The sequence below is a fragment of the Juglans regia genome, chromosome 15 (assembly GCF_001411555.2).
Source record: "Juglans regia cultivar Chandler chromosome 15, Walnut 2.0, whole genome shotgun sequence".
Classification (NCBI taxonomy): Eukaryota; Viridiplantae; Streptophyta; class Magnoliopsida; order Fagales; family Juglandaceae; genus Juglans; species Juglans regia.
In genome coordinates, this window is record NC_049915.1 from 16,099,257 (window position 1) to 16,127,178 (window position 27,922).

At 35.7% G+C, this 27,922-nt stretch overlaps 1 protein-coding gene across 3 annotated transcripts; it reads right to left on the bottom strand.

Moving 5' to 3' along the window:
* Positions 1-1,080: 1,080 nt before the first annotated feature.
* On the bottom strand, positions 1,081-26,346 carry LOC108997765 (eukaryotic peptide chain release factor GTP-binding subunit ERF3A). 3 transcript variants are annotated; one of them, XM_018974146.2, is made up of 19 exons: positions 26,177-26,346; positions 25,687-25,752; positions 25,510-25,584; positions 17,395-17,442; positions 17,159-17,260; positions 16,084-16,195; positions 11,782-11,827; positions 11,049-11,120; positions 8,797-8,859; positions 8,503-8,657; positions 8,344-8,408; positions 5,607-5,757; positions 4,128-4,233; positions 3,878-4,013; positions 3,225-3,289; positions 2,917-3,081; positions 2,006-2,078; positions 1,854-1,924; positions 1,081-1,502 (listed from the first exon to the last, which is right to left on the bottom strand). In XM_018974146.2, exons 1-18 carry the CDS (start codon positions 26,178-26,180, stop codon positions 1,872-1,874), a joined length of 1,557 nt encoding a protein of 518 aa, XP_018829691.1. In that variant the 5' UTR covers positions 26,181-26,346; the 3' UTR covers positions 1,081-1,502; positions 1,854-1,871. The 3 variants fall into 3 exon arrangements, with proteins under 3 accessions (XP_018829691.1, XP_018829692.1, XP_018829690.1); XM_018974147.2 differs by having other exon boundaries at positions 25,510-25,554; positions 26,177-26,311; XM_018974145.2 differs by having other exon boundaries at positions 25,510-25,587; positions 26,177-26,311.
* Between the last annotated feature and the right edge of the window lie 1,576 nt (positions 26,347-27,922).

Below are 27,922 nucleotides of genomic sequence, written 5' to 3' on the forward strand. Positions count from 1 at the left end.
AGTCTAATGCAAATTAATATTTTCAATGATTTTAATTTTAACCAAAACTTCAACTTTTAGTCAATTTTTAGACTTAACAATAACTAGACAATTGGCAATGCTTCAGAGCCACCAAATATGGCTTTCCAAATCTTTTCCGTATAAAGTTAGAAAAGGAAATGTAATATTTAATTTCCTGTATTAACTTGTACGTTCTCGGTTGGCTGGGACATCTTCCCTAATAGAAGGGTCTATCCGCGTATAAATAGTGTTGTGTTTGATGGACAAAAATATGGCTGTCCGTGAGGTCTTTTGTAAGACGATTGGTGAGTGACTCTTGCTCTTTTCTTAGGCTTCCTTTGAAGAATGAGATAGAGAAATTTATAAATAATAATGAAATTATTTGAATCAAAATAATTTATTAAATTAAAATATTATTTTTATTTTTGAATTTAATATTTTTTTTAGTTTAAAAAATTATAATTATTAAATAATGTTTATATAAAAAAGTTGAAATTCAAAAGTATGTGTTTAGATCATATATGGAAAGAAAATTATGAAAACTTTTAATATGAGATGAGATTATTTGTGTTTCCAAACGAGGCTTAGTGTCTATTTTGCCTCTTTATATCAACTAGGATAGCTAAAGATGACAAATGCTCAAAATGAAGAAAAATATTGCTCAAAACGAGAATAAATATTTCCAATTATAAAACATTGATTTTTTTTTTAATATAAAAATGCAATTAATGGTCTTATGGCTTTGCTATTATGGTCTCTTCACACGAATTAGTCTTTCATTTCTTATTTCCAAGCCTGTCAGAAGCCTTAAGTTAAAAAAATTAAAAACCGTCTTAAGCCTCTCTCTTTTTCCTCTGTTCCTGGCGGTTTCTGATAAGTGCAGTCCTCGCATGTTTTCTTTCTTCAATTCATTTGCTATTTTTGTCTGCTGTTTTCCCACTAAGCATGATCACATTGATTAGATATCTATATGAACTGAAAAACCCTTTAAATGTTGCGATCACTTTAAAAAAAATGAGTATATATGAGACCCACATGAAGGAAAAAAAAAAAAAAAAAAAGGCACCAATAACACCACAATAATAAAACCACTTGCAAGCAAATTTGTTGATTGAGAGAATGTGTTTCATATATCAACTTAATGCATAGCCCAATAGTCAATTTAGAGGAACCTTCAAGGGAGCCAAAGCTCCAAAAATAAAAAAGAAAAAGAAAGAAAGACCACATTTTAACTAGCACAAATCAGAGAAGACTGACTCAAAAACCATTATTCGTACTCAAATGGAGTTAAGGGATGGCAATGGGTGAATCAGGTCAAATATCACCCATAAAACAACCCAAAACAACAATGCCTCGTAAAGCCCCCCCATCCAGAACACAAGGGCAACATCAGCCACAAAAATTAACTCTTCATAAAACACATGCATTTGATGCTGTTCTAATTAGGACCCCATCATGCTGCCATGTAATGCAACATTTATGTCCCCTCTGTCTCGATTTGCCTGTCAAGTAATAATCAATGTTATCAGATACCAGGAAACAGAAAAGAGACCTTATCCACTATACCAAATAATCAAAAGAACCATGTGAAGCTTTCAGTTCATAAACCAAATCCAGTGATCATCAAATGGATACAAGAGAGTCTACTACGCCATTTGGGATTGTTTTGCAAACAAATTTCGGTGAGAAGAAACGAAGTTCATTCTTAAAAGAGTAATATTTCCATTGCAGCCGCGTTAAAAGTCATGCCCAAATTAACTTTCCGGCTTATTAAAAATGATGAATGAGAATGAGAGAACCACTGATGTAACATGAATGGAGGATGATGCAAGAATCACTAAAAAGTTTCTTACCTTTATGCCAAAAATTGTTTAAGAACTTGACGAAGGAAGCTCCATGACCTTTCCCATTGCAACTGTTTTTCCTGTAGGACAGCAATTCGTGTGACAACATACAAGAATATCATAAACACTCACCAAATACGTGGGCAGTATCAGTTTCTCACCTTCAGTACGAAGGGTGAACCTTCCAAGTTGAGGAAAATCTGAGAACTTCTCTATGCATATTAAATTATTCACCTAAGAACCACAAGCCCACAAGGGATCAATTTTATTTTTTTTTTTGACAAGTAAACTGAAATTTTATTAAAACAAATAAATAGGCGAGGCCCAAGTACACAGAAAGTATACAAAAGAGAGCAGATAGTTACAAGTTGGGAGCTAAAGATCGATGCAAGAAAACAGTTAAAACTAGCCTTGTGAAATAGAATAGCAGAAGCCCATAAAAATAAGGTGTAGAAAAAGAAATCTGATTCCATCCGAAGGGCATTCCCGGTGCTCAAAGCTCCAGTTGTTCCTTCTGAGCCAAATACACCACATGAGAGATAAAGGAGCCATACTCCATAATGCACCACATGAGGACATAAAGGAACCATTCTCCATACATGAGCAATTTGAGGGTTGCCCTTAAGGCCTCTCCAACAAGCCAAAGCTCCACTACCCTCCGTGGCATCACCCATGCAGTGAAGTAAGAATCTCATTCCCCTCACAGTGAAGTAATATATGATCCACTGATTCACTTATTTTGGCAAATATAAGGCAACGAATCCTAAATTAATTGGAAGTGTTTTCAACCATAGTACAAATCAAATCGTAAGTTAATTGGCAGTGACTTTGATCAAGAACGATTAATAAAGATAATTTTAATCATCTGGAAGAAAGGCAAGGTGATGACTACAGAAAATTTTAACAGAGAACCGGCAAATCTATACTTAGAATTGACAGCTAAACTTGTGATCGTCACAAGAGCTTGCAGAAAAAGGTGGCAAACTCTATTTGAGAGATTTTTGCAACATTCATGATACATTTTCAGAAGAAATGCAGCGTAATTTTAATACTAATAAGCAACAAAGCCAACCTGAATGCGGCATACGACGACAGCATTATTTTTCACAAAGAGAACTTTCTTTTTCATAGGTTTCTTCGTCTTTGGATCAATTTGCTTTAACAACTCAACAATCTCGCATTCTTCCACAACAGAATGAATGTGCAAGACAGCCTTATAGCCAGCTGTAAAAATTGCCTAGAAAGCAGCAACATTCACAGTACTTAAGAAATCACATACCTAATTATAAGCAACAATATAAGAGAAAGATAAGATGAACAAAATACCAAACCACTAAACGGAGGAGGGGGAGAGGGAGATAACTGAAGTTAAATGCATACATTGTCTAGCAACTCAAGGATCTGCAACTGGGCAACAAACTCAGTAACAGCAGGTATTGGTTTAGCTGCATGGAGGAAAGCAAATTTAGTACATCAGAAAGCAACAATCACCCCAAAAAAAAAATTAAAAAAAGAATGTTCAAGAGCACAACATTAAAAGTAGACCAGATAATAAAACATGCCAACAGTGGACGGACATGGGATTCGGATTGGGATTTTGGAGAAAGGGGGATGGGAGGAAGAAATAGGAACAAAGTTGGAATTTATAATTTGATAAGGTGTTTACATTTGAAAAGTATTCTAGCCACCGGACTCAATTAATTCTACTCTATTACATGATCTGATCTTATTTATAATGAAAACTACCAACTCGTTCAATAAATAGAAATCTAAAACAGCAAGGTGGTGCATTTTCATGAAACATCCAAATGCTCACTCACATAACAATTATATTTTTCATAACAGCGGGTAGGGGTGGAGGGGAGCACATTAAAATCAACTAAAGTAACTGTTTCAATTTAAAGGATTAGCTAGTGTACCAAAATTACATAAATGCATGGTGAAATTTAAAGTCGATAATACTAAGAAATAATTAGTAATACTCTTTCGAGAACTACAAAGAAAACTGTCTAATATCCAAAAAGGAAAATTACCAATGCTTGACAAAACGAAGCCTGACAATATGCCGTCTTCTTCAATCCCAGACAGTTTAACCCGTAGATTTTCACCTGGGCCTGCTTGTCTAACCTTATCTTCATCACAGTATACTTCAAGAACCTTAACATGAGCCTGGACATTAATAAGAAAAGTTGTCAGTCAACAGTAAGAACTTGGGAAGGTACCATTTTGTTCTATGGGAGACCTGGGGGCAGGGGAGAGAGAGAACAAAAATCATAAGGATACCTTATTTGGCATGACCAGCAATGAATCTCCCTCACGCACACTACCAGATTCTACTTTTCCCATGACAACAGTCCCCATCTCCTTGAACTTGTCTATAATAGGCATCCTAAAAGTTTGACATAGTAATAAACAAGATCACATCAGCAAGATCAAAGCAATCATGAGAGGAGCACAATGTGAATTCTGAATCAAGTTTATTAAGTAACTACACATTCCCATCAGAAACTAAATTAATTGTGATCAACCAAGTGCTTAACACATAAGAGCCTGCTAACAATAAGATTGAAGATTTTTTGGAGAGAAATGATAGATTTTTTGAAAATCATGAATGCTACTCAGAGGAATTTAGGAGTTTTTTTTGGAAGACTTTATTTATGTGAGCCATTGCTTTAGAGTTAAATGGTCTCAGCTTTCATGACGTTCTTGTATCAGTTTCTAGTTCTTAATTTGGTGTACTCATATGTACACCTCCGGTGTACTTGGGCTATGCCTATCTTTATCAATACAATTACTTCTTACTTATCAAGAAAATAATAATAAAGATTGAAATAGTATTGTTTGAATACATTGACCTGCTTGATAGGGTGACACGAATGATAGGATCTTATCAAAAGCACACATGGGCGCAACTCTAGTAAACAGGAAGTCTATAAAAGTATAAGCCGAATGATAGGATCTTATCAAAAGCGCACATGGGCGCAACTCTAGTAAACAGGAAGTCTATAAAAGTATAAGCCCAACAACTGAGAAGAAAAAGAACAAATTCCTCTAAATATATAAAGCTAGATGATGGTTTGGAATGCATACAAAATTGCCTATTGTGGAGGAAATGAATTACCAATCTTAATATTAAAACATAAATTTTCTCCCAGCAGCCAATCATTGTGTTTTTTAATCCCAAAAAAAAAAAGATGAAAATAAATTTTTATAGGTCAAAGTTGGATTGTATAAAGGCAATCAATCCAGCGACTTTATCATTGTCTTTCTTGGAATTGCTAGACATTTGTAACTTAGAATTTAAATTTTTCCCACTTTTATGTACCTCATGAAAGCTCTTTATTACTTCTATTATTTTTAGCATTATCTTTATTGCTTTCTTTGTAATGAAACTTTTCCACTTATAAAAAGAGAATAATAAATTTTGAAATGAAAAGTTTTCTTTTTTAAATTCAACGTGTTGTAAGAGACAATGATGCTCCACTGAATTTATAATCAAGATAATAATAACGCCCAGGCTAGCATGAAATCAATTCACACAATAACGCATCCCATCATCCAACGTAAAACATGCACACTTAATTATGCATCTTGTCAATGAAAAAAGAAATAAATTTTGAAACATGAGCCAGAATTCATATATGTCAACCAGAGAACTGGTTTCCAGAGAGACCACAGGTTGGGTGGGTTGAGAACGTAAGTAGTTAAGCTGTGAGAGAGGGAGATCTGGGGTAAAAAGGAAACATAAAGACTGAATCACACCTAAATGGACCTTTGGGATCTCGTTGAGGAATTTCAGCGGCATCAAGGGCTTCAAAGAAGCAGGGACCATCCCACCATGGACAAATGCTTTTATTCATTCTTGTTTTCAAGTTTGCACCAAGCAGGCCAGAAATTGGCAGGAACTGGACATCTGCAAGCCAGAAAGGTATTAGAGCAGCAGGCAAGTCTTTAAATCCCCATGCAACCACAACACTACATATGTTCAAAATCTGCACAATAACATTTTTGCTGGAGGGACTCAAACTAGATTTATGAAGTGATTTTCTAGCACAATGTTTTTTGTTATAAGTAATAAGAGATTTTATTAATGCAAGTAAATAGGCATAGCCCAAGTATACAGGAAGTATACAAGTAGAAACACCTAAATATAAGCTAGGGACTAGGAGCTAGGAAAGTCTGAAAGAAAATCATTAGATTATACCCATTCAATGCAAGAACTTTCGCCCAAAGACAGTTCCAAAGAAAAACTCTCTAAATTCTCCCAACGAGCATTCTCTATCATCGAAACACCACCCATTCTTTTCCAGCCACAGGCACCACATCAAACATAAAGGAATCATCTTCCAAATAGCAGCAATGCGATGACCACCCATAAATCCTTTCCAAAAAGCCAAGAGATCCACCACCCTCTTGGGCATCACCCAAGCAATACTCAACCTGCTGAAAACCTCATCCCAAAAAGTCTTTGCCACCTCACAATGCAGAAACAAATGATGAACTGATTCCCCATCTTTCTTGCACATATAACACCAGTCTAAGCAAATTATACCATGCTCTCTCAAATTATCCGTTGTCAGAATCTTCCCAAGGGACACCAACCAGCAGAAAAAAGCAACTTTACACAGCACCTTGGATCTCCAAATACACTTCCAAGGGAATTGTTTGACATAATGGCACGTCAGCTTTTCATAATAAGAGCTGACAGAAAAAATGGAATTTCCAGCATGTTGCCACAACTATCTGTCCTGCCTTCCCTGCACAATTTTCATATCATACAACCTACTGAAAAAAACTGTAACAACAGGCACTTCCCAATCATGAACGTCTCTAATAAATCTCACATTCCAATGGGGGATATTATTAGAAAAAATTACAGAATCAGCCACAGTGACTTCTTTGTCTCGTCCATTGTAACGATCAAGACTAGTAAGCCCTTGCCATCCTAAAACGAGAAGGAAAGGCATTCTTAAAAGCCAAGTCCCCACACCAAAGATCATGCCAAAAACGAATCCCATCTTCTCCTCCAACCACAAAACATGATTAAGAAATTCCCCCCAGCCATTCCAAATATATTTCCACAAACCCACACCATACACACTTCTAACTCCCCCGGGCCCTCCTAAATTTAGCATTGATAATATTTTTCCATAACGCATCCCTCCCTAATTGATATCTCCAAAGCCATTTCCCAAGGGCTTTATTAAAAACCTCAATTATGAATCTCCAATCCTCCACAAGCAACAAGTGAACAAACTTTATCCCAAGTTACTAAATGGAACTTCCTATCTTCCCCAAGGCCACCCCCACAAAAAATTATGGAAGATTCTCTCAATTATACAAGCCACCCCAATGGGCAAAGGAAAGAGGGAAAGAAAATACGTTGAAAGATATAAGGGGCACCCAAGTGGAGGCCTAGATATCTCATGGGAAGGGATGAGATCTTACAACCCAAAATGTTTGCCAAATCCTTAGCACAGTTTTAAAATCCTATCATCCATTTCTGGTTACAGCCAAAACATGGCACAATATATTACCAAATTAACATACCCGAGTCAAAAGCTTTGTACATGGACTTGTCTTGCTCAAGATCATCACGCTACTCTTTCAAATATTTTTCACAAGAATTAAACTAAAATTAGATGGCCAGAAGAGAGGTTTGCTTCAAAATTGCACAGTACATTCAAGACCCATTTATGACTAGTGCTATATCAGAAACATTAATTTACTGTTCAGGATCACAAACCAAGAACAATGAAAGCATACCAGTATTTTACAACACCAAGCACCAATTTATTAACAGATAGGTTACATGGGTTGAAGTCAGGTTGGTAAATTCAAGTGCATTGACAAATATGGCTCAAGTCTCATAAAATAACATGTTTCAAGTAAACTCGTTATAGGCTTTGGTTCTGAAGACCCAATACTAGAGTTCAGTCAGGTCAGATTAATTTTTGTAGGAACTGCATTACATAATTTTAAGGAAAACATTATCCAGAAAGCTTAGCTGAGTTGAACACCAAAAAGAAATGCTATATAATTCAGAGGCAAGCATTAGAAACCTCGCTCAGATATCGTATACCACTCATGCACAGGTAATTTCGAATAATTGCCATCATCAATGTGGTAAGTGATATCAATGAACCTTTGCAAATCCAAAAACCATTAAATCCATCGAAGGCATCAAAGCTGAGTATAGCACAGCATCAAAAGGGCGCAAAGTGGAGTCAAGCAGTCATATCTAATAATCATATACAGAAATCAATCTCATGATTACTGAACTCCCATTATTAATCAACACAAATATAATGTCATCAAAAACACATTACAATGTCACTGCTTTCCAATAAAAACTTAAGAGTCCACGGCATTTACATCGGCCAAAAAATCATACAAACGTATATCTATAGGCCAACAGAAAATGCAAGATGATAATAAGATTTGTGAAAACCAAAAACCATTCTTGACATAAAAAAGAAGAAAAACATTCTTCCAATACCTTTCTTGACATTGTATCCTGATAACTTCAAAAATGGTACCATCTTTGACTCAATTTCATCGTACCTGGAAGAAATGCAACATGAAGAAATTACTGGGGAATATACAAGTAGAAAAGCAGAACCGCAAACAGAAAGAGGGAAAGGAAGAGGAAAAGCACCTTTCCTTTGACCAATTGACAGTTGGGTCATCCATTTTATTTACAACAACAAGCAGCTTAGACACACCCAGGGTTTTTGCGAGCTGAACGTGTTCACGGGTCTGTCCACCTCTCTCATATCCAGTTTCAAATTCCCCTTTTCGAGCAGAAATTACCTAATGAAGAGAGAGAGAGAGAGAGAGAGAGTAATTAATATCCATGATGCATGACTCATCAAAGAACAATGCATAAAATAATAGTGTACAAAATCCATGATAGTCAAATATCAAGTACAAAATTTCTAACAAAGCTTACCAACACGCCTACATCAGCTTGAGATGCACCGCTGATCATATTTGGGACATAGCTTTTGTGACCCTGAAAATTCGAAACAAAAAAAATATCAAAAGCATTTCTCCAAGAAGAGAATTTCAAATTTAAACTAAAAAGAGAGAAGACATTATGAAAAGAAATGATATTTGCAATCAGAGTACGAAAGTACCACGCAATCCTTTTGAAGAATGTGAGTAAATATGAACCCACATGAAAAAACTAATTTTTTAATGGTGGACCCCATTCTTTTCCAAAAAGAGTATGCGGCCTTTGCACAACCCATGACTATATCTAGCTAGCATTACTCTCTCGAAAAACTGGAACTAAGGCAGAATAATATATTTAGATCATAATGTTTGAAACCAGATAATCATGATATTTTATGATTCTTCATTCAATTCCTATGATAGATAACAAACATTATAAAGCCAAAATAAAAAGAATTAAAATCCCAATCCAAGGTCTAAATAATGGTCATTCGAACACAGTATCCTCCAGCCCATTCAGCTTATACTCAATCCCACCTTTTTTACAATTAAAGGTACCACTTTTTTTTACAATTAAGATTTTTTGGTATGATTTGTGGTGTGAGTATTAGGACTTGAAGGAAGTCTATTGAGAACTATTCGGAATCTCTTCTAGCAGGGAGGCATCAGTGGCTGAACTTCACCAAGTTACAAATCGCAATTCACAGAGGAGCATTCCAATCATTATATTAGTGCTGGATTAGGAAGTGAAATTGGCCTCTTTGCTACTTAACCCCCTCGTACTCACTCGAGCTTAAGGGAAACCATGAGGATGAGATGGGGGGATCCATTCCAGCAGAAAGCAATTTAGGTTAAATCATATCATCAAATCCTGCACTGCAGTCGAATGTTCTTTTCAATGGAAAAGTATATGACTGAACAAATCCACCTCAAGAATGGTTTTCTTTGTATCGACAGCGACTTTAGAGAAGACCCTAACAATTGATAATTTGAGAAGGAGACACATAATGAAGTTGGATTCATGCTTTATGTGCAAGAACCAAGGAGAAACTATTGACCATTTTTTTCACTGTGAAGTGGCTAGGGCTGTGGGTCTCAATTCACTAGGGGGTTTCATAGGAATTATTCCTCCAATTTGAATTAGCCAGTTGGTAGAAAATTCAGTATTTCACCTCCCTAGCCAGGGTGCCCTAGGTTTCTATCTCCAACTCACTATTCCATAAGATGTGTTTGCTCTAGTTCTCTATTAGTCTCCTCCTTCCGTGGCACCTTTTCAGCCGATAAATCTCTCCCTTTGCTATCGCATCACGACCACATGATTCCTTCAATAGTAGCCTCTTACAAACCCCACGCAAACTCAATTAAGGCCAATTCCAATTAGATTAGATCAACTTTATGGATACTAATTAACTAACTCAGCAGGCCGCATGTATTTTCGTTGTTCTTATCCTATCAAAAATATCTGTTGGTTATCTCCCTATGTAGAATATCTTCTTTACTACTTATAAAAAGAACAAATCTCCTAAATCCACATACTAACCTAGGTCTCACCCTCTTCCTCTTGTCACTGAGTCCAATCAGTTCAACTTATAACATTTAAATCCTCAGCTATGCAATTACTATTAAACTTCTATCATTTAAATCCTCAGCCATGCAATTACTATTAAGCAATTATCACTCGCAGCTAAAGATGCCCCCCATAGTCATAGTCAATTTAGATCTGCTCATCAATCCTAGGTTAATTTTTCCTTCAATGGCACACCTGTAATTAAAACATTATCACAACCAAAAATTTCAATAATAGATAAAATTGAGTAAGGTGGCAAGAAGATAGCTCAACAAGATGTATCCACAAGAATAAAATAGAGATACAATCTAGATAGTATCTCTAAGCTTTAGAAATAAAGATCTTAAATGCAAAACATATTGAAACAATTATACATTACTTTTCATAAAAACTATAGAACTACCAGTTCGAAGTATGTGATGCAAACATCTTATATGAACAAACTGATACCTAACATCCATCCTTCTAGCTGACCAATTGTTTGGCATGGGGAGAGAGCTAACAAAATTAGAGACAGAACAAGAAAGTCTCCAATCAGTTTCTACAATGTGGTCTAACAAATAGTGATGCACTTTCTCTAGCTTGTCAACTCATCCCTCAGTAATGATTATTCTAATGAGTCCATGTAAAGAAGAAAATTAGTGTCTGGAAAGTGAATTGTGGGCATTAGGATCCCTCACCGGTGCATCCAAAATTGTAAATCTTGTCGTCTCTGTTTCAAAATGAGCTCTTCCAACTTCAACAGTAATACCCTGCAATCAGCATCACAAATTTATTAGATTAAAGGGTAAATGCAGGTTATAGGTTATAAGTTCTAACAATTCTGAACAAAAATATTTCTCCCCCCTTTTTTGATAAGTAAAACATTATATTAATGAGAATAAGCATAGCCCCAGTACATAGGGAGTATACAACAGGTAACACCTAGTTAGGAGAAAGAAATAGAAACAAGAAAATCTAGGACATTGAAATCTACAGCTTTAGCCCTTAGGAATAAAGTTTTGATAAAGAACAATTTAATCTCCTCCAATGAGCGCTCCTTATCTTCAAAAGTCTGATCATACTAATATATTGCCTAGAAACCCCAAGGGGTTGGCCCAAGTGGTGAAGGCCTTGGTCTTAGGGTATCACTCCCTTCAAGGTCCAAGGTTCAACACCTCATGAGTGTAAACAATCTTTTGGGGTCACATCCCCTGGTGAAAAGCAAGCGATTTAACCAATTCCGTGTAGGAAAACTTCAGAGAGTGCGGTACACGGGACTGGGGTTTACTTTGTAGGGGGTGGGTCTGAAGGTTCGTAGGGGATGTGGGTCTGAAGGGTCCTGCCTTGGAGAGGTTCCCCAACATAAAAAAAAATATATATATATTGCCTAGAAAGTATGCAAATTCTATTAGCATATTAAGTGAATCATACCTTGGTTCTCTCCTCTTCATTAGTGTCCATAATATATGCCATATACCTAACACAATCATAGTATTAGTGGTCAGAAAAGGAAAATGAATTAATAGATCATTACCATTAACTATGGATCCAGGCTATAATTCATGCAATTTCACCCAAAAGCATCATTTAACATATTGTTGGTGAAAGCACTAGGCACAAGTAAGCGAATGGGCGCAAACGCATGCTTGATTTAAATAAAGTGTACAATTTAATAAATTATGAATAATAATAAAAACTCAATTAAAAACAAAAAAAAATGGTTGAAAAAACAAGAAGTAATCAACTAATTACATAAAATTTAAACAGAATTTTATATAATTTCCTTGTGCTTTAGCAAATACATGCTTACAAGATTTAATAGCCATAATCAAATTAAAGTACAAGGCTGAACCAAAATAGAGCAAAAAGGCCATTACCAAAAAAGCTCAAGAGTTGTCTGTATTGATTTCTATGCTAACATAAGCAATCAAAAATATCAATCCATCTAGAAAGCCAACTTGGACAGTTATATTGGATTCAAAACTCAAAAGCATATGCATCACATATGACATGTCGCGCCACAGTGCGTCAATGATCTTCAATATCAACTAAATACCAAAAAATATCTGTTTACATCATTTTCATAAAAAAAAAATTTTTTTTTTTTACATAATTCTCAGGGTCTTAAACTAATATTTTATATTTTTTTCAAAAAAAATTACAAAAACACACTTTTATGCCCTTTAAGCAAGAGCATGATTTTGTACATGGCTCTTCACTTTTGGTAAGCAAAACGCTTCAGCCATGGTGTTTTCCACTTAAGCATGCTTTTACCAGCACTGTTCAACAATGTCTATAGAGATATTAATGCAACAAGAGAAAAAGGGGCGAAGGAGGTCAAAGATGTGAAGGGGGAAGAGGAGATGACTATAACCAAATAAGCCATAAATTGAAAGTGCATATAAGCAAGAATAAATCTCAGACAAAAATGAAAATTACCCTTATAAGTTATTTGAGTCTTAGTTCTTCATAGAAAATGATTGGCAATAACCTATGTACAGGCTTTTAGGGAACTGGCAAGTTCATAACAAGATTGATCAATAAAAATGTCCTGTGAAAGAACAAACTAGAGAAATTATGAAAGAGGAGCCTAAGAAGTTCACTACATGGTTTGCAGTGCTTACTAAATTGCTTCAAATCACCAAATATGTCCTGTCTTTTCAATTGGACAAATGCCCAAGTTCTACTAATTTAGGACACTATGCCCTATGCACACAACCTTTTTTTTTATAGTTAATAAGAAAATTTTATTACCGTGAATAGGCAAAAGCCCAAGTACACAGGACATATAAAAAGGAAATACCTACATCACACAAAGAAACAAAAAAGAACCTAAAGCAAATCCTGAAAATTATCATCATTCAGTACAAGAGCCATGGCCCACGAACCCAAAGTACAAAAGAAAAAATCCCTAAGGTCTCTCAAAGAGTGTTCTTTGTGTTCAAAGCATCTCTCATTCCTTTCCAACCAAAGACACCGCATCAAGCACAAAGGAATCATCTTCCATATGGCAGCCACACTAATTCTCCCCTCAAAACCATTCCAACAAGTGAGAAGATCAACCACTTCCTTCGGCATCACCCAAACAATACCTGTCCAGCCAAAAATATCATTCCACAGAGACTTTTTCCACCTCACAAAGAATAAAGAGTTGATTTACAGATTCACCATCTTTCTTGCACATGAAGCACCAATCAACCATACACATGCCAAGCTTTCTTAGATTATCCATGGTCAGAATGTTTCCAAGAGATGCCAACCAACCGAAGAACACCACCTTCGTAGGTACCTTCACTCTCCATATGCTTTTCCAAGGAAATTCCAAGCCTCTATGACAATTTAACACTTTATAATATGAACTAACCGAAAACCTGGAATTTCCTGCCTGCACCCACAATAAACTATCTTCCCTTCCCTGTACAACCTTTGAATTATAAAGTCTTTCCAAAAAATCAGAAACTACATTCACTTCCTAATCGTTAACATCTCTAACAAAATCAACATTCCATTGAATCAGCAACCACAACATCTTGATCCCTAGCAATCCTAAACAAAGAAGGAAAACCGATTTTGAGGGCCGAATCCCCACACCAAATATCATGCCAAAACAAAATCCTTTTCCCATCCCCCACCTTAAATTTAATATGTTTAGAAAAATCTCCCCAACCCTTTTAAATGGACTTCCACAAACACACCCCCTACGCTCCTCTAACAGCATTTGAACACCAATCCCCCCACATACACCCGTATTTAGCTTCAAAAACATTTTTCCATAAGGAATCTCTCTCCATGTGATATCTCCATAGTCATTTCCCAAGGAGTGCTTTGTTAAAGAGCCTAAAGTTTCGCACCCCCACAAGAGACCCGTTGACAAACCTTATTCCAACTAACCAAGTGGAACTTTTTTTCCTCTCCTATACCTCCCCACAAAAAGTTCCAAAAACTCCTCTCAATCCTCGCTACCCCCACAGGCAAAGGAAAAAAAGAGAGAAAATAAGTGGGAAGATTAGGCAGTGTGCTTTTAATCAAAGTTATTCTTGCCCCTTTAGACAAATATAGCTTCTTCAATCCAACTAATCTCCTTTCAATCTTCTCAATCACCCCATCCCAAATAGTGACAGATTTATGAGAAGCCCCCAAAGGAAGACCAAGATATCTCATAGGCAACGAAGCTACCTTGCATCCCACAATATTGGCCAGATCTGAAATATTGGAAATGGTACCCACTGGAACAATTTCAGATTTAGATAAGTTGACTCTAAGCCCCGAAACAACTTCAAAACATAACAACAGTGCTCTCATAGCTCAATGATGATCTTGATTAGGCTCACTAAAAATCGCGTATCATCCGCAAAAAGCAGATGGGAGACTTTTACGCATCTCCGAGTCTCATCAACCGCTACAAAAGCTGACAAAAATCTTCCTTCCACCGCTACTTCAATCATTCTACTCAAAGCATCCATAACAGGAGTGGAATATTAGCCTTACTTGGGATGCGCATGATTGGGAGTGACTGGTTTGGTGGAGTTTCTAAACTTGCTGTACAGCACTCCTATTGCGGCCACAATTGAAGATTCACTGAAATGGAGACCCTCTAGGAAAGGGAAGTTCTCAGTACGCTCCTTCTTTAACTCTATTACTATGCAACAAAGGCATAATTTTCCATGGAAGACCATATGGAGGAGTAAAGCACCAACCAAGGCCACATTCTTTGTCTGGACAGCAACTCTAGGGAAGATTATGACCAAGATAATCTTAGAAGACGTGGCCTTATCATCATGGATTGGTGCTGTTTGTGCAGAAATAGTGGTGAAACGGTGGACCATCTACTCTTACATTGTGATTTTACTCTAGATATTTGGAATTACTTCTTCAGCAAAATGGGAATAGCTTGGATGATGTCAGGTAGGGTGATGGAACTATTAGCAAGCTGGAGAGGGATCGCTGGAACACCACAGATCGTGGCCGTGTGGAAGATGACTCCCATATGTATTTTTTGGTGTATTGGGTGTGAAAGAAATGAGAGGCTTTTTGAGGATCATGAGCGCTCCTTGGAGGAGTTTAGGAGTTTTTTCTATAAGACTTAGTTTTTGTGGGCCATTGCTCTAGATTTGAATGGCCTCAGCTTCCATGATTTCCTTGTAACTGTTTCTAGTTCTTAAATAGGTGTATTCACATGTATATTTCCAGTGTACCTAGGCTATGCCTATTTTCTTTATCAATGAAATAATTTATTACTTATAAAAAAAAAAAAAAAAAACATCCATAACAAGAACAAAAAGAAAAGGAGATAGAGGATCCCCTTGTCTCAAACCACGAGAGCTATTAAAGAACCCAACCGGAGAACCAAAATGGCGAATCTTGATGTCAAAACGCAATGTTTAATCCCGAACGCCATTTCTCACCAACACCATATCCACGAACGCCATTTCTCACCAAAACCATATCTCCCAAGTAAATACAAGAGAAAATCCCAACTAACATGGTCATAAGCCTTTCCATGTCTAATTTAACTAAAATTCCAGATTCACCCAATTTGATTCTATCTCCAAACATTCATTAGAAATTAAAACTGAATCAAGAATTTGTCTCCCCCTGACAAATGCATGAACTAACAGAGGGGACTATGCACACAACTAATACATAAATTATAACCAATCTGCATTCCTGAATGTTCTAATATACATCAGCAACTTTATTTTAAAGCAGTTAAGAAATGAAGCAAGGACTCACCAGCTTTCTCTACTTTTCTCCTTTGCTTCTCTTTCATATTTTTGGATTGTGCGATCATCCACCTGACCACTGAGGAAAAGTATCTGGCCTCCAATAGTGGACTTACCAGCATCTACAACCAAGACACAAAACATGATTATAACTATGAAGCATAAAGTAACAATGGATCAACCACGTCCAAATATGCTACAACAAAGGAAATAATGAATAAAAATAATGAAAGAAATTACCTATCAAAAAAAATAATGAAAGAAATATGCATGAAATGTTTTAATGTTTTTGGCCTATGAATGAAATGAACATGGCAATGGTACCGAGATAAAAGATGAAGACAACCATCCTGTATGGTCTGTCGAGTTGCCCACTCCAGTACACTATCGTTTATCAAGTGTTATCCATGCCTTTGTTTATTATGTGTGAAATGTTTTATTAGTGCCTTTCAAAAATGAATGACGTTAATATGTTTATTACTGGATATTTGACTCATTTAACAACCCAGATACTATCAAGGACTAGTCTCAGGAATATAGAGTGGAGTCTTCTTTTTTTTAAAATAAAAAAAAAAATGTGAATTGTGTCTTCATCAAGAAGATGTTTTTAGTAAGTGTTTGTAGCACAACAGGGGCCTATGTTTAGTATGATGTTTTGTAGATTGAAGACTAATTTTAATCTTCAAGTTTCTTTTTAATGAGTTGTAACTACATGGTACATTGTGAAAAGTTTATCTATAAAGGTTGCTTAGGCTTTTGGTTTACAAAATTTTGTATTCTTTGCACTACGATATGAACAATATGTAGCATCATATCCCTAATAGGATGAGGATGTGATAATAACTCCCCTCCCCTCATCTCAAAAATCTTTAGAAAGGAGAAAACTTTAGAAAAAGAAAAAAGCAACAATCATAATCACTCATCTAGACAACTGCACTGCTGATCTGTAGTGCAGATAACTCACTAGTACACATTACCTATAACATCATCAATGGGGCATTCAAAGATAAACATCACAAAAGATAGAATATATCCTGGAAGTCAGCAGTCTATATTAAGAACAGCCATGAAATGGATGAACCTACCAACATGGCCAATGAAGACAACATTCAAATGTCTCTTCTTAGATAATTCCTTCTCCTCTGCTGCTCTATTATTGTCCGAGGCAGAGACTTTCTTGTCTTTCACTGCGATTCCAAGCCAAGAAGTCAACACAAGAAATGATGATTGGAGCCAATATTAAAAAATAATCTAGCTATTAAACAATGAGTTAAAACTATAATTTTGTAAAAAATAAAAAGCTAAGATACTCCTGCAACACCTTTATGTTCAACCTGCACTGCCTCATTATGGACATCTTCCTTTGAATCTGAAACCAACCAAAGCCAGAAAGCTCTTCAGATTATGTTATATTCCAAATTCATATAACATATAATAAAAACCATACAAAAATTGGGCAAAAGTGGCCAATAGACTTTGTCTCAACCACCATCTCCTCCCACCAAAGAAAATGGGGTAATAGACGAGGTCATGAACTCATCGATAAAAAAAACACCATACAGGCAAACCACCATTTTCCAAACCAGCTCCTAATGCGTACATTAATATATTAGCAACTCTATCAGCATATTAAGGTCAACATATCTAAAACATTACTCCATCAACCATACTTGAATGACCCATAAAGTGAGCATGAGAAGGACCAATAGAGCTGACAATCGATCAGATGTGTTCTATACATGGGATACATGGGATGCAAGTAAAATCTGAAAACTTAATTATGCTTCATTGGGAAGGATCTTTATTTTTTTATCAAAGTAAAGAAGAACGGTGAACTGGGAAGGATCAAAAAGGTCAATGTCTACAGGCAAAACCACATTACTGCATTCTTCTTATTTTCATGCACTAAAAAGGCAGGATCTATAATAAAGAAAAACAAGTATTAGAGAACGACACAGTGGAAGAGTTGCTATCCTAAGTATGGGATTCCTTCTCCAATAATTTCAGATTGAAGATGGGAGATGGAAAGAGGATACTCTTTTGGCATGATCTGTGGTGTGGGGATACTGCTCTTAAGCTGGAATTTCCTGCCCTTTTCAGAATTGCAAGGGATCAAAATGCAGCTGTCTGTGATTTGTATTGCAGTAGTAACAATAAGGTTGAAAATAGAATGTTATTTTTAATAGGGATGTTAACGATTGGGAAGTGGATGAAGTTAAGGCTCTGCTGGTTAAACTTTACAGCTCAAAACTGGTCCAAGATAGAGAGGATTGTATGGTGTGGATTCCTGCTGGAAATGCTAAGTTTTCAGTTTCATCTTATTAAAGAATTTTGTCAAGCCATAGTAGTTGTGTATTCCCTTGGAAAAGTATTTGGAAAGTGAAAGTTCCTTCTAAGGTTGCTTTTTTCTGTTGGGTGGCTTCTTTGGGCAAAGTATTGACTACTGAAAACCTTAGAAGGAGAGGTTTGTTTATTGCGGATTGGAGTGTCTTGTGCAAAAGGGATGGAGAATCTGTAAATCACATTTTCCTTCACTGCGAAGTGACAAGATTCTTGTGAAACGAGATTTTGAGTTGGATAGGATTACATTGGGTTATGCCCAGGGAAGTGGTGGATTTATTAGTAGGGTGCAAGGGTGTGAAGGGCTGTAAGAAGGCGATGAGTGTTTGGAAAATGATTTCTCCTTGTCTTATGTGGTGCATTTGGCTCGAAAAAAATGGGAGATGCTTCAAAGATAGAGAATGTTCTTTGGGAGATCTTAGGGTTTTTTTCTTGAGTACTTTGAGTTCTTGGGCTAAAGCTTTTGTAATGGCGGATAATTTTCTGCATCTGTTTTAGCTTATGGTGGTAGTTTTCTTTTTTGTTTTTGGAAGTTGTAGGTATTTCCTTTGTATACGTCCAGCGTACTTGGGCTTATGCCTATTTCTTTGAATAAAATTTATTACTTAAAAAAAATAAAATAAAATCTCTTGCTTGGAAAAGGTCCAAAGGGTCTTATCTATCCGGTTACACCTCCAGGGCTTAACCTAATAGAGTACAAGAGATACAAAAAATTTATATAGTCTTCAACTTCCCAATCATGATCAGCTCAGGGAAAAAAAGGACTATTGTGGAGAGCCAATGGAAAATTCCAATAAATTGGTCATTGTAGCATGTTGCGCACGCGTGATAATAAACCTCCAGAAAAAGCTACCTTGAGTGCCATGTCTCTACATACAGCATGCCATATTTTAATTATAAACCCATCACCTACCTTGAATCCATAGTGTAAGTAGACCTCCATCCCCTTCTAATGTTTTTTCCACAACCCAAGAACTAAACTTGAATCCACCATGGCTTTCCAAAACGCATCCCTTTCATGTTGAAAACACTAAAGGCAGGTTTGGGGCACAAGACAAAACACAAAATTCTCATCTCATCTCATCATTACACATTTTTCAAATCCCCATACAAAATATAATAAACAATTCAACTTTTTCAAATCCCAATACACCTTTTTCAAATCCCAAAACAATAATAATATTAAAACATAATATTTTAAACTTCAAAACAAAACACAAAATTCTCATCTCACTCCCCAAACTTGCCCTAAAGCTACTTCCTAGTGAGGCCCAATTGAGTTGCGAGCACGCCTCAGCCCAATTAACAAGGTGGAATATGAATTCTTCACCTAGCCCGCTCCATAAAAAATCCCCCTACAACATCTCTATCCAATTGGCTACATTGGCAGGGAGGTAAACACACACAAAATGTGTGGGCAAATTGGAGAGAGTACTCTTGATTAAAGTGATTATTCCGACTTCAAACAAATACATCCCTTTCCATCTAGCCAATATGCGCTCAATTTTCTCAATTATGCCATCCAAAAAAGACTTGGCCTTGAATGAGACTCCCAAAGGTAGGCCAAGGTATTTCATACACTTCAATAAGCTAGCCAAGCTATCAACTAGACCAACTTTGATTTGGTCAAATTCACTTTCAATCAACAAACATATTCAAAACAAATTTAAAAAAAGGTCCCAAAGGACTTTAAGGGAGAACTGCTCTTTCTATCTCAGCTACTTTCCCTACTACCGGCACAAGAGGGACTTTTTCTCTAAAGCCCTCTCTCTGATCTCCAAACCCTTTTTTTTCTCTCTAAAGATTTTTCCTGAGGAGGAGTTCTTGATAATCGCCTCATCAAATTTCTCGAAAGCTTCTACAAAATAACACAAGAGATATAAGGTTCTATTGACGATCGCTATCTCTCCCCAAAACCAAAAGCAAAGAACACGTAAACTCCCAATGAACATAATCATGGGTCTTCTCAATATCTAGCATGCAAAGTACCCCTAGTTCACCTAAGCTAAGCCTACCATCCATGCATGCATTAGCAACAAGAACCGAGCCTAGCATTTGCCTATCTCTAACAAGAGCATCGTCGATTATTTTTTACAACCCTAATTAACCAATTAGCAAGAACTTTAGCAATTAGCTTGGATACACCATTCACAAGACTAATGAGGCAGTAGTCCTTAGCATCCAGTGTCCCAAGTTTTTTAAGAGCGAGGGTTATGAAAGTGGCATTAATACATTTCCAGACTTATAATTGGGATGAAAATCATGGAATATTCACAATATCTTCTTTAATCACATCCCAAGAAGTTAAAAGAATGCCAAAAAGTGCCATCTGAGCACGATGCTTTATCACTAATCATAATATTTACCACTTTGAGCACCCCCATTCTCTTCAAATGGCCTCTCAAGCCACATGGCCATATCTTCTTCTATGAAATCAAGTGTTAAGACAACAAGCATGGCCTCTAAACAAACTGCTCAAAATACAAAAGTTCATAACATCGAGCAAGATGATTTCTTTTTCTTTTTTATACGTATCGAGCAAGATGATTTCTAATCTCAATCTAATCAGAGGAGGCTAAGACATCAACCAAAAGCATCTCAGTGTCATTGTTTCTCCTATTCAATTAGCCACTAATGGAAAATCTTTGTATACTTGTCACCCACTTTTAACCCTAATGCCCCTGACTTTTGCCTCGAAAAGACCTTTTCCATTAAAGCGACCCTTCCTAAATCAATGATCCCTTCGTTTTTCTTTAACGTCTATTCCTGGAATAATGCTCCCTCCGTTTACATACCATCCAAACTCTACTACTCCTTGAAGAGAAACTTCTTTCGATGTTTCACATTACCAAAGACTGTCATTCCATAACCTTAGATCATTCTTCAGGGCCTTCAGTTTTCGGGCAACATAAAGCTTGGGAGTTCCTTGAAATTGGATGTCCACCCTCATCAACAAAACCTTCTGCTTTTAGCCACCTATTCTGAAATTTGAAATACCTCCTACCTCCTTGAATATCTCCATACTCGAGAAGAATATCAAAATGATCCAACCAAATTCTGGGAAACCATTTTTCACACACATCAAGTTCACTTCCCAGTTAGATTTTGAGATGTAAATCAGTAACCCTAAATCAGATTTTGAGATCTTTTCCTAAATCTGTAAATTCAATAAAAAAAACCCTAAACAAAACAACTCCCATAACTCCCATTCTATTCACATACCGATTTATGTTAAATGGCGAGGGGTTGTTGACGGCGTGAGAGAAGGGCGGCGTGAGGAAGGGTTGTGTGCGAGAGAGGGTGTAACACCCCGAGTCCAAAAGTGTGATTTATTATTGTTATTGTTATTGTTATTGTTATTGTTATTGTTATTGTTATTAGATATGTCTTGAGGTAGTAAATAGTATGATCATATAAATGTATGCGTATTGTGAATATTATTGTCATATATGAAAATATGATGTGCTTATGATGGTTATCTACGCTACGCTAAGAGACAAGCCAATGTTAGATTCCTTTCATGATCTTGAGGGAATATGAGATTATGCTTGAATGAATAAATTTGTTTGATTAATTGAATGTTACTAAAAATCGTATGAAAGCAATGAGATATTCATGTAGTAATTCAAGTAAGTATGCCATGTAATAGAATAGCCATATTATGCGAGCCATGTTCATGTAGTACTTAGATTATGTATGCCATGAAATGTCATAAAATATTTAGATCATATTATGTTATGCCATGTATAAGAAAGTACCATGTTATGCCATGTACTTATCAAAAAATGTTATGCCATGTATAAGGAAGTGTCATGTTATGCTATGTCATGCTATACCATGTTCAAGAATATGACATACCATGCTATGATATGTACAAGAATATGACATATTATGCCATGTTATGCTATGCCATGTACAAGAATATGCTATGTTAGAAATATTCATGAAAACCTAATAAATTTTCATGCATTAAGGAAGTTAAGAAATATTACGGTGCCACGGACTCAAGCGTGGTTAACCATAAGTTAAGTGAAACACGGACCCAAGCGTGTTTCACTCCATGTTATGCAAGTTAAGTGAAACACGGACCCAAGCGTGCATGTGTTAAGACGGACCAAGCGTGTTTCACATCATGTTATGCAAGTTAAGTGAAACACGGACCCAAGCGTGTTTCACTCCATGTTATGCAAGTTAGGTGAAACACGGACCCAAGCGTGTTTCACTCCATGTTATGCAAGTTAGGTGAAACACGGACCCAAGCGTGTTTCACATCCATGTTATGCAAGTTAAGTGAAACACGGACCCAAGCGTGTTTCACTCCATGTTATGCAAGTTAGGTGAAACACGGACCCAAGCGTGTTTCACTCCATGTTATGCAAGTTAGGTGAAACACGGACCCAAGCGTGTTTCACTCCATGTTATGCAAGTTAGGTGAAACACGGACCCAAGCGTGTTTCACTCCATGATAAGACAAGATAAATAAGATATTATGCATTCACGATTACATGTTTGCCACGATTATGTATGCTTCTGCTTTTGGTCAATGATTAAAACATCTGCTATGTGAGTCTATAATGATATACATATGTAAAATCCTTCAGAAAGTCATGTTACGTGTTTGATTGTAATCTATGAAGTTGTAGGTATGTTTTGAAGAGTCTCATAGAAATGAAATGTATGTTACAAAAATTATATTTTACGGTATGATGTGCTACTTACTGAGTATTCGACTCATTTTGTTTGTTTGTCTTCTTGTTTTCTTCTATGTCTAATTCTTGCAGATGATGTCTATGATGATGCAGAGTTGGATGGCCAGGAATAGATCTAGTACAAAGACTTAGGAATGAATAAGTGATATTCACACAAGAATTAGATTCCTTTTTATGTCATTCATAGGATTAGTTTGTGTTCTTTTATTTTACGTTTAGTTGTTAAAACAATCATGTTCAATCTAGTTTTAACGTTTTGATGAATTTCAATAAATGAGGTATTTCTGGATATGAATCTCTTTACCGGGCACTAAGTTATAAATGCTAATAACATCTCTATCCTACGGGAACAGGGTGTTACAGAGGGGCTGAGAGTGAGAGTGAATGGGAGAGGGTCTGTTGGCTGAGCAAAGATGAGAGACTGAGAGAGGGTCACATGGGGAGAGGGGTAACCCTAACCCCAACTGATTAAAACGGTGCCGTTTACTCCCCTATTGGCTGATTTCTATCCAAACCCCACTAAACGACACCGTTTAATGGGTTTCCAATGGGACTATTTACAAACGGCGTCATTTGGCCTTTTGAATAACCCAATCCAATAACTTTGTGTCAATTCAAATGAATAACTTTGAAGCACAACAATTCAACGGAAACACATCCACCCTTAAATACAACTCCAAACGCCAAACTAGATGATGCATCATCGCACCTATTCATACCAACGCCACCTAGCTCAGCCATTTCAAAATTAATCAACTCCTTGCCCTTGTCCCATTTGGTTCTATCCTCACTTGCCAATCAAGGAACATTCATAGCACTGAGAGTCATCCGATTGAGCAAAATTGAAATCAGGCTACTCAATAGCAAAACAATATTTGTTTTTTTAATTATCGGTAGTATTGCTTGCTTTGTTGCCAATCACCATAGGAATGGTCTCAAGAATCGTGGGCAATAACAGAACAACACTAAGGTGATGTCCATCTTTGCAAACAACAGTCACCATCTTTGCAAACAACAGACCCCTAACCACTAGAAACTACCTCGTTGGACTCCCCAAAATATTCTATTCATTTTTGTCACCAAACATGGGTGTCATTGATTGTCATTGTTCTCCGCTTGACATATTGGCACACTCAGGTCCTGAACTCTCTAGACCTACTTCGAATCCTAACCCGTGGACCAATATTGAATTTCTAGACAACAGGCTCACCTTCTCCCCCAAACACCATTGATCATCGTAGCCCCCAATTCTAACATGTTCACCATGGTTGCTTAAGAATTAAGTATTGGTTCTGGCCCACGGTGCCGCTCAGGTCTTTACTCATGCTCAAAAGCACAACCCCGATCCACAGCTTGGCCAACCATTGGGCATTTGGTTGATGCTTTAGAAAAAGGGGATATGATAAGGGCTCAATTAAAGCCCAAGTTTTTATTAACATACGCACATTTTATTGACAAAACCCATCATCACTTAAGAGGCCTATAATTGGGGCCCAAGTATTTCTCCTATACAACTACTCCACGAGCAGAGCCCTGTAGGTTTATGAAATTCCATCTCCTACACTAGAATCTCGATGATTGTTGGCTCAAGAAATACTATAGAATATTTGAATTCCTCTGCCCAAGATTTTGTCACCTTGTGTACCTTGAATGGCTCTACTCCAAACACACTTGCAGCCCTCAGCACAACACATTCAACCCCTACCCAGATTGTCAAGAGCCGAGCGTGGTCCTTTCCTTTAAAGGCCTTGGCATATGAGCAAAGTCAATCATTGCCTTCCACAATTATTTTTATTAATACTTCATAAATTGAGATAGGTACAGTTGAAGAAAATAAAGGGTATACAAGAAAGCATCTAATGATAGACATGTACCTCAACTCTATGCTGCAGAAAGAAAACTATAGCCTCAATATATATAAAATCAAGCCTTATCAACTCCATAAAATGTAAAAATAAAAAGATAAACAATTTTACTATCATGGAACCCAAACATGAAATTACAAATTACAACTCAATGGAGACATAATAAACACAATTTACATATAAGAAGATAGAAATAAAAACATATAAGACATTCAACACAATTATATTACCCTTGACTCTTTTTTTTTTTTTTGTACGTAAGCATTTGTGATTCAAGTACTCCCATTAAGAGTTATCACAATTTGAAGATACCTATCATATTAAATTTCAACATGTTTGTTGATTTCAATTACTCAACAGCTTTCACCATTTCAATGACCTTTTTAACTCAACTAGGAACAAAATACAGTTGAAGAGAAGCAGACACCATATAAATCAAATATTTAGTAAAAAGACGGTGAAACCTTGAACACAAATATCTGATAACAACGTAGTAAACAATACTTTAATGCCACAACCAACCTTCCTCCATCTTATCCACTTCCTCAGGTTCTTCTGCCTTTGCATCTTCAGAATTTACAACCCCATTAGTATCTTCTGCTAAGTTCCGGTAAAAACATAAACAAAATTATTCAAACAAAAAACAATAATCAACCATCTCTATTATTTTTTTAACAAATAATGTCTTCTCAATAGTACCTGCCAAGTCGAGCTGCAAAGACCGTATCTCCTCCTCGATATCTATCCTTCTTTTCTCATCCACGTCTACCAGAAGAAGTATAAACAAGTCATTTCTATGGATTTGTCAACATTCGAGAAAGAAACTGCAGTAACTCAAGCTCAATTTAACTAACTAAACCTTTTTTAATAACAAAAGAAATAAGATCTTAGTCCCCAAATTGAATTAGTTTTTTTTTTTTCTCTTTAACCAAACGGAGGATAATTGGAATCCTTATGGGAAAGGAAAAAAAAAGTAACAAACAAAAATCGGGAAAATTAGAAGGGAATTTTAAATAAACACTAGGAGAATTCAGATCAGAGCTCAAAATATCACAAAGATCTATCGAAAAATTATTTCAAAAACTGCATGCGTAAATGAAGATTGAGAATTCGGTATTAGATATAGAAATGAAACCAAAAAAACATATAGATTCTACAATAAAAAAGATAGAGACAGTTGGCGACGTACCCATGGTGAAGTAGGAGCACAGATTCTGCAAGGGAACTAGGGTTTTTGTGAAAACGAGGGGAGATAAGAGGCGTAAGCAAATACTGAAAAAGGAGGGGGGTTTGGGAAGCCTGGAAACAACTATTTGCCTACCAAGTTCAATATCTATTGTTATTCGGTAACATGTGATGTCGTTTCACGCTTCCTTTTTTATTATTTCTTTTTATAATATTCGCACAAATATTAATCAATTTTGTTGGATAGATTTCATTAAATACTGTTTGAATTGAGAAGTAATATCAATTTTTTTATATAAAATATAATAAATAATTTAATTTTTTTAAATTTTAAAATAATAATAATATTTTATTCAACTTTTATCTCAATATATCTTATCTTTAAATTCCAATAAAACCTAAATATAATTTAAAAAAATATACATTAAATACAATTTTAATATGTGGGAGTCGTATTATTTTTAAAATATAAAATAAAATCTACTATGAGTAATAGTGAGATGAGAATTTTTTATTTTAAATTAAAGTAAAAAATATTATTTTTTAATATTATTATTATTTTAAAATTTAAAAAAAATGAAATTGAGATTTGAAAAAAATGAATTATTTATTATATTTTGTGTAAGAATTTAAAAAAATTGTAATAATGAAATGAGAATTTTGTATCTTATCTCACTTGCTAAACATATCTAAATGAAGTTAATTTTTTCAAATAAAATTATATTTTCCTATTTTTTTAATAAGAATATGCAGTATTAGTATGTTTTAAGACTCTATAAATTATTTTAAAAATAAATATTTATTATATTTAGTTTGGTGAATATGAGAATAAAGATTAGATGTAAAGAAATTCAGTGATAAAATATCTTAGAACTGGTAGAGAATTCTAACAAGTAATTGATCCTTTTAGGACACATGGGGGGCTCCAATCCAATGCCCGACAAAATCGCTGATTTTCTTTTTATTTAATTATTAATAGGAAGGTCTAGTTGCTCTCTCCCTCTTCCTAGGCATATTGAAAACGACACAGTATTGAGTCGTATATTGATAGTTGATGATTCGAAGTAAATAGGTTTTGGGCCCATTGCAGCAAAACAAAACAAAAAAGTACTGAAGCACTTTGCCTAATATGCACATAGTTTTGGGCCCCCAATATAAGTTGATGTTTCAGACGAGAATTTGAGAATAGAACTCTTTCATTGGGCCTTAATTTCACGTGCTTTTTTTTCTGGTAGGTGGGAATGGAGGGGTTTGTTGGGCCTTCCTCCTTATTTTCATTAGGCTGAGCTGATCAAATGGCGTAAATATATTTTTTACCGTCCATGACTAAGAGCATCTTCAATGAATTAGTAAAAACTAAAAAACATGTTTGATGAATGTAAAAAAAATTTGACTCTTAACTATTTTATTCACATAAATTTTCACATTGAAATAATTATTTTTTCATTATATAACAATAAAATAATATAAGATGAATTTGATTTTAACTATTCACATCAAATCTCCATATTGAATTATCCATTTATTTATTATATAGTAATGAGAAACTAATAATTTTAAAAATATTTAATTTTTTTCATTATTATTTTATTTTATTTTATCATATTTTACTATTCTACCTATTATATATTAATTGATAATCATATTCTAATTAAATTAATATATCACTAACTCAAATTAATATATCAATGCATGAACCCAACCTCCCAACACATGAACCCGTGCACATGAACCCAGCCATTGTGATAGA